General features: G+C 45.5%; 1 protein-coding gene across 1 annotated transcript; it reads right to left on the reverse strand.

The window, feature by feature from the left end:
* Positions 1 to 3936: 3936 nt before the first annotated feature.
* Positions 3937 to 7594, reverse strand: LOC123428865. The gene is made up of 5 exons (XM_045112979.1): positions 6436 to 7594; positions 4778 to 6330; positions 4615 to 4695; positions 4461 to 4529; positions 3937 to 4371 (listed from the first exon to the last, which is right to left on the reverse strand). Exons 1-5 carry the CDS (start codon positions 7285 to 7287, stop codon positions 4173 to 4175), a joined length of 2754 nt encoding a protein of 917 aa, XP_044968914.1. The 5' UTR covers positions 7288 to 7594; the 3' UTR covers positions 3937 to 4172.
* Positions 7595 to 8249: the final 655 nt, after the last annotated feature.

Below are 8249 nucleotides of genomic sequence, written 5' to 3' on the forward strand. Positions count from 1 at the left end.
CTCTTTTGGCATGAAGTGGGAAGACTGTCTGCCTTTCGCTGAGTTCTCGTATAACAACAGTTATCAAGCTAGTTCAGGCAAAGCTCCGTTTGAAATTCTCTATGGCAGGAAGTGTCGTACCCTGCTCAACTGGTCCGAGACCGGGGAGCGTCAGATTCCTGGGAATGACTTGATAGAAGAAGCTGAAGAGATGTGTCGGGTCATTCGGGATAACCTCAGAGCAGCGCAGTCCCGTCAGAAGAGCTATTATGATAGCAAACATCGTGACATGTCTTATGAGCTCGATGACTTCGTCTATCTTAAGGTGTCGCCTATGAAGGGTACACAGCGCTTTGGCATCAAAGGCAAGCTTGCGCCTCGTTTCGTGGGTTCTTTCAGAGTTGTTGGCAAGAGAGGCGACCTTGCATATCAGCTTGAGCTTCCGTAAAACTTTGCAAATGTGCATGACGTGTTCCATGTCTCTCAGCTCCGGAGGTGCTTCAAGACTCCCGAGCACACTGTTCACCTTCAATACATCGACCTCCAACCTGACCTATCCTATCATGAGCATCCAATTGTGGTTCTCGTGGCGATTGAGCGCAAGACCCGCAACAAGTCTGTCAAATTTCTCAAGGTGCAGTGGTCACATCCTTCCGATAAAGAGGCCACTTGGGAACGCGAGGATCACCTCCGTTCTGAATTCCGAGAGTTCTTTCAGTCCTAGACCTCGGGTCGAGATCTTTTTGTAGTGTGGGAGAGTTTGTAATGGCCCAGAGTGTAACTTGCCTTATTTGGAACCTTCTGTATGTGCGTCCATCTTGTCATTGCAATGAGAGTTATATTCCTTGTGGTATTTTATGTGCTCATGTCTTGTCCCCCTTTGCATGCATGCATCCTTATCATTTCATGTCTCTTGTGTTTGTTGTTCATGTGATCAATGTATCTGGTGTGACATGTGATGATGATATGTGGAATGATGTGGGGTGTTGTTTGAAAATAGGAAGCATCTATGTTAGTTTGCTATAGGTTTTAAAACTCCCCTTCTCTAATTTTCTTAAAGCTCAAGATTCACTTGCACCATCCCTGTTTCAAAAATGCTCATGTTTTAATATGAATTGTGATGGATGTGATGCTATGTATTTAGTGTTTTGAAACTTAATTTTAGTGGTGCAAATATTCACAAAACAGCTCAATTAATTTTGTTTTGTAAATATTTAAAGGCTCCAAACATTCCTTTTGTATTTTATTTTAATAGGTCATAATTCCTTATGACCAGGGGCACTTTTGTTTTATTTTTAGCTTCAACAGTGTTGCTTGTGCATTTGTTTTGCCTCTGTTTGTTTTGTAAATAGAAAACCCCAGTGGGTTTTCTTTTCTCTATATGACGCCTTTGAGTGGGCTTTCTCCCACTAGCCGGCCCAACTTCCTCTCGCGCGCCAGCCTTTCCCTGTAGACGACGTCTCCTTCCTCTGTCGCCTTTCCGCGAGTCTCCTTCAAAGATAGCGCGCCACAGAGCGACGCCGTCTCACGCACGTCGAGGCCGCGCGTCCCTCGCCTCCTCCTCCTCCTCCTATAAAGATCCCTTGGCATCCGTGCAAGGCCTTGGGTTCCTCCCTAGCCGCCGCCACTTCTTTCCCCATCTCCTCCTCCCTCTCCCTCGTCGGCAGCAGGTAAGTGAGCGCCTCCTCTGCCATGGTCGTGACTTGAGGAGCTCCTCGCTGTCGTAGCCGTGCTTTTCCGCCCTCTCCAAGACTTCCGCGAGCACGCGGGACCTCAAGGGGACCTGTTCGTGCAGCTAGGAGGAGTAGATCGGGTCTGCTTCCCCTACATCGACGACGGCTTCTTCCTATCCGACGAACCCCTCCGCCGCGGCTTCTTCCACTTCTTCCTCTACTTCCTCTCTGACAGGCATGGCGTCCTCGTCCAGTGGGTGAGCTAGCATCTTCCTCCCCCTTCCCTGTCGCCAGATTGTGAGTAGGAGCCCGTAGCCGTGCCGTGTTCTTCTCTCTATCGCCGGCGCCGCCGCGCATTGTGGAGCCGTAGCAGTAGGCCTTCCCGTGGCGCGTTTAGTGTAGAAATGGAACTCTGGGAGCCCCTTCTCCCTTCCATCGACGAGCCGCAGGTCAATTTGATGTAGATCGTCGGCGGTGACGTCCCCTGTTCCGGCCACCGTCGGGCAGAGGTAGAACCAGAGGGGTTGCTCAATAGAGTTACCTCCTCTGGTCTGTTAAGATCCAAGCGCACAGCAGAGTGGTAGGTGGGTTTTGTTGCATCAGGCGGTCGTGGGTTCGAAACCCCTCGGCGCCACCCTTTTTGGTGTTTCATTTCTGGCATAGTAGCATCGTTAGTAGGTTTACCCTGCTCCCTTCCTTGTTTCAGTCGAGCCAGAGCACACTAGCCTAGTGGTGCTAGTGTTGGGGGTGATCCAGGGGCACCTGGGTTTGATTCCCCCCAAGCCCTTTTATTTTGTTGCCCATTTCTTTTACTGTTTTGCTTTTGCTTGCTAGTATAGTTGCTGTGGCATGCTTGGTCACCTTGGTGGTATTTTTTTTACCTCACAACTAGTAGGTGGTCTCTAGTTATTTTGCTAGCATGTGTAGAAATGTATGTGTAGGTATTTGAGTGCATGTGTATGTGTGTGCAAGCTACCATATATGTATGTGTGTTAGCATGTGTGTATTGCACTAGGGTAGTGATGTATGTGTGGTGTGTTACTCTTGTGCAAGGGTGTGAACTCATGCACTAGGTTGTGCAAGTGTGTGAGTGTCTATGTGTGTGGGTTCCCCCCACATACCTTGTGGTGGTTGTAGGTGTTCATGTGGTGTGAAGTGTGTGTGTGTCACACACATGCCCAGGGCATGGCGTGCCTTGATAAGCACTTATGTGCAAGCTTGTATGTGTAGGTGTAGGAATGCATGATGTGAGTGCAAGTAGGTGTGTGTGTTTCAACTAGCATGTGTAGGTGCTTGATATATGTGTGCTTGATGTATGTGTGTGTGTTGTGGTGTGCTAAGGCACATGAACATGAGGTCTACCCCTCATGTGCACCATTGGAGTGATGAGTGTGTGCAAGTGCAAGTGTAGGTGATGATCTAGAGAGAAGCATGTGATATAGCACTATTTACCTCTATGTGATTCCATGTGGATTTTCCTTTCAAGTTTGTGCCTAATGGTTCTATGCAAGTACCTAGGTATTATATTTGTTTTTGGGGTAGAATCACTCCAGGAATCCAATGGTGGAATCAGTTTTCCCTTTGGAAGACTTTCTGGGAATGTCATATTTCTGTTTTGTTCAATGTTTGGAGCTTGGTTCCATGTGATGTGATGAGCCCAAGAGGATGATTCCTTGTTGTGGCAGTAGAGGGTCAACCCCTCTACAACATGGTGGTTTTGTTTCATGTTTAGGAGTTAATATGTGCAAGTTGTGCTTAGTCAAAGTAGGCATGTGGCTGAAAATTTCAGCATAGTGAAAATCTGTGATTTTCACTAAGTCTGAGAAACTGCTGATATTTTCTTCCCTTGTAGTTGTGCTTGCAAACGTTCATGTGTTGGGAATCAGCCCTTGCAATCAACTGGAAAGTTGGAGCTTTTATGTTTGAGAGAATTCCTTATTTGGCCCTTTCTTAAATTCTTCTTCCCTATTTGGCCCTAAATATTATTTTTTTCCCTATTTGACATCTAAACTTCATTTCCTTCCTAATATGGCCCTGTAGTGCAATCTGAACACTAACGGTGTTAAATGTGGTTGTAAAATGACTCTTTTGCCCTTGATGAATTGTGGGAACAAAAGTTACTCTCTAGTGTGTGTGACATATTTAAGCCAATAAAAACGTACCAGTAGCTCAATAACTGTTGAAAGCATCCAAAATGGAACCATTTTATTTAACAGATTGTAATTTAAAAAATAAAAAAATTGGGCAGAACCTCCCCTAGAATTTGACCATTCTGAACACACAATTAAGATATATATGCATAGACATTTTATAACAATGCAATATCAGTACTGATCCTACAGTTTATATCATAGTTGAGGTCTAGTCCAAATACATCACACGATCAGGTCCAAAAGCACCTCCAGTTTCACTTAGTCTCACTTACATCATGTATGTGAGAGGTAAAGTCCACAAAAATCACATGGCAAAGCATAGAAGCACCTCTCATTAGACACAGTACATGAACAGAACACATTAGAATCACAAGCTGAGCCTTCTTTTGCTTCTTGTGCTCATTGCAGGGCTAGCGGGGATGAAAGTTTTGCTTCTTGTACTCATTGCGGGGCTATCAAGTGGCGCAGTAGGAATCACAGTGGCATCTTTCTTCTTTTTCTTAGCTTTTGCCTTCACAGGAAGGTTTTTCTCGCTGGGCATTGGTTGGCTTGAGCTGGTTTTTAACCTGCATCATGCATGTATGGCAGCAGCGGTTATACGGATACAAAATAGAAAAAACAATGAATAACATGTGAAATCAGACTAGTTGATTACCTTTTAAAAGTTCCAGTACTAGATTTTGGTGTAGCCTTTTCCTTTATTGTTGTAGTTTCAAGGATTTGGCTATGGTTAGAAAGAAGCTAATTAGAATTCAATGGATGAATCTCGAGCATAAATGTAAAAGAGATCTCAATGTAAAATGACTTACGTAGGTGGAAAACACATCCTAGTTGGTGCTTCATCCACATATGGCACAATGGTGCTCTTTACCTTCTTCTTTGGTGGCCCTCTGCATTAGCAATAAGAAAAGCAGTCAATATGTACAGTTGGTTCGAAAATAAATTATACAAGAAAGATTAAACCTATACTACCTCACTTCCAACATTGCAGCGATGTCATCTGGGTTACCCTTTTTACAATTGTGCCAATGATGCCCATATCCCTTACAAATAGGACATAGGTGTTGGCCTGATTTTCTTTTCTTCTCGCCACAGCCTTTATACCTCTCGGTTTTAGGCCTACCAGCAGTGGCTTTTAGAAGTGGTGGATGCATAAAGAATCCATGATCTGATTTAGGCCATTGGGTCTTGTCAGGCATAGCGGGTATTAGTTGGGCATATGCTGCTCTAAACTTGTTAGTGGAGTAATACAAGTCAACATAGTCCCGTATATGTGCATTGCTAAGTGATGTAATGAATGCAAGAGCATGTTTGCAAGGAACGCCAGAAACTTGCCATTGTCTACAAGAACATGTCCTCTCTTGCAAGTTGACCACAAACCTAAAGCCGCTGCCTCCTAATGCGGTCACTTCAGCCACTTCTTCCGAGCTCTGTACCACCTCCAAGTTTAATTCTCTAGTCATTGCATTCAGCTTCTTAATTATGTGGGGCAGAATTAGTCCATCCAACTTCTTTCCCACAGTTCTCCTTTCGTTCCACTTGATCATCAATAACTGTCGAGCCTTGTCCATGAAGTCATCCAAGTTCAAGGACTTGTGGTGCTTAATCCAATTGTTAAAACACTCTGCCAAGTTGTTGGTTACGTAGTCCACCTTGGATATTGTGGAGAACTGGCTCCTCGACCATAGCCTATTGTGCCACTTCTTTATATATGCAGTTGCGGCTGGCTTTGCTGCCTCCATTGCAACCCAATGTTTGTCAAACAGATACGGGTTCCATGAGTATGCAGCAGCCCAAAGGTGATCATCAAAAACCTTCCCGTGGAACTTCTTCTTGAAATTGCTCACCAAGTGGAACATACATTCCCTATGTTCAGCCTCTGGGAACACTTCTTTTACCCCTGCCATCACTGCCTGGCCAGCATCAGTGCATATGGCTAAACCAGTTGGTGATCCTATGGTCTGCCTAAGCATTTGCATAAACCAAATCCAATTTTCATTTGTTTCGGAATCAAAAATTCCAAAACTAACTGGATACATCCAATTATGCCCATCAACAGCGGTAGCACTAGCCAGCTGCCCCTTAAACTTTCCCGTCAAGAATGTGCTATCTACTGCCAAATATGGTCTACAACCATTAATGAACCCATCTATGCAAGGTTTCAAAGCAATAAAAATTCTTCTAAACCTGATTTTACCATTTATTGTTTGATGTTCACTCTGCACTGTGCTACCAGGAGAACAACTTTCAACTTGTGCCTTAAACCTATATAAGTTGTCAAAGCTGCTATCCCAATCACCATATAGTTGCTTCAAAGCTAGCAGCTTACCCATATATACTCTCTTGTAATGGAGTTTGACCTTGTAATGTTCTTTAAGCTTCTGCTGCAATGCCGTGGCTCCGAGAGTTGCATCTTCAATGAGCCAATCCTTGACCTTCTCACATATCCAATGCTTAGTTGCATTCTTCACTTTCTTTTTCCTTGTTGTACTAGAGCAATCATGATCACAAGGGTTTTTTCTCACCTACCAAACAAGAATACAATTAATTAGTTTCAAACACTTACACAATATGAAACAATGAAACAATGTTCACAATGAAACAATGTAGGATGAGAGTTAGACCATTACCACTACAGTGCACATATCATCTGTTGTGGAAGCATATATCCTCCATGGGCATTTATCTTCATCCCTTCTTCTACAATAGGCCCTAAACCTATGTTGTGCACTTTTCTGAATGTTGTATTCAAATTCATATTTGACTGCATGCTGAGAAAGGGCCAACTTAAACTCAGCCATATTGGGATACTTGGAACCTTCGGCCATTGGAGGGTCTTCTTTATTGTACTCTACAGTTGGCGCATGCTCTGCCTCATGCACCTCCTCGTCCTCCTCTATTTCAGGCTCATCCTCCTCTATCTCACACTCATCCTCGCTGCCATACTCACTGTCATCCTCGGGAACATATTCAGTGTCCTTGTCATTATCAAAAAAAAGAACCACATTTAGAAGTGTAGGTTCTTTCTCTAGATATAGATTTTCCTCATCAATACCAACATGCTCATTCTCAGGAATTGGGTTGCGAAGGTAACTATCATCGTCTTGTTCTATGTTGTGTTCGGTTTGGGTAAAGAAATCACTTGAATATTCAGTTATAGGCTCATATGGCTCAGCAGGATCACAATAAGAAATAAACATTTGGACAACCTTTGTCTTCGAGAATTTCTCAAACATAAACATTAAGTCTTGGTCAGTTTTCACTTCTGGAAATATTTTCAGAACATCATCGTAGTATTGAACATGTGCAACTTCCAAATATCTTGGCGGGTACTCATCTACAATTGATTCAACCAAATCCTTATAATTTGTCAAGTCAGAATCAATCATCTTCTCAAAATAGAAACATTTGATTTCTTTCCTAGCATTTCTCTTGTTGCCAACCAATCTAATTTTCAGAAAATAACTTGAATTTGGATCCATCCTGCATATGGAACACAAATATAGGTATAAAGTTCAGGCACAATACTCTCAGCCACATAGGTACGGAGCATTGAAGCAAAAAAAACAGTAATCATGCACCAGTCTTATTCATACAGCATCAAGCCTCACTCTTCTCTCATGAATCAATAGAATACAGCCCCTAAGGCACATCGGACAACACAATGCAAAATATGCTAGAATAATTAACCAGACAACCACTGTAACCAGACTACCACCGTAACCAGACTACCAGAGGAGCTGAAACTCACCGGACGGACGCAGTCGTGCCCGCGCTTGGAGCCACCCCCGTGCCGCTGGCGGCAGCCTTGCCCGTGGCCGCATCCGTGGTTGTGCTTGGAGCCAGGCCCGTGCCGCAGGCCACAGCCGTGGCCATGGCGCCCACGCCGCCGGCCGCAGCCGTACCCGCCGCCATCTCGTGGCCCTTGACGCCGGCCGCACCTGTGGTCGCGCCGCCGGCCGCACCAGTGCTCGCGCCGCCGGACGCAGCCATGGCCAAGGCGCCCGCGCCGCCGGACGCATCCGTGGCCAAGGCGCCCACGCCGCCGGACGGAGCCGTGTCCAAGGCACCCACGGCGCCGGCCGCAGCCGTACCGGCCGCCATCTCGTGGCCCTCGACGCCGGCCGCACCTGTGGTCGCGCCGCCGGCCGCACCAGTCCGCGCGCCGACGGCCACAACCATGCTCGCGCCGTCGGCCGAATCCGTGGCCTCGTCCTCTCCTGAGTTCACGCCACCGCCGCCGCCCCCATTACCATCCGCCATCGGGGTAGGTTTCGTCGTCTGGTTGGATAAGGAGCGGTCGGGTCGCTTCCAGTCAATGTTCGGTCGCTTCCAGGGAAAAAGAAAAGAAAGATGGTTAACTCACATTAGCTAGGGGTATTTCTGTCCAATAAAAAGCTCACTGACGGAAACATCAAACAGAACAAACGTTTGTGTCAAATTG

This window comes from Hordeum vulgare, chromosome 2H (genome assembly GCF_904849725.1).
Source record: "Hordeum vulgare subsp. vulgare chromosome 2H, MorexV3_pseudomolecules_assembly, whole genome shotgun sequence".
NCBI lineage: Eukaryota > Viridiplantae > Streptophyta > Magnoliopsida > Poales > Poaceae > Hordeum > Hordeum vulgare.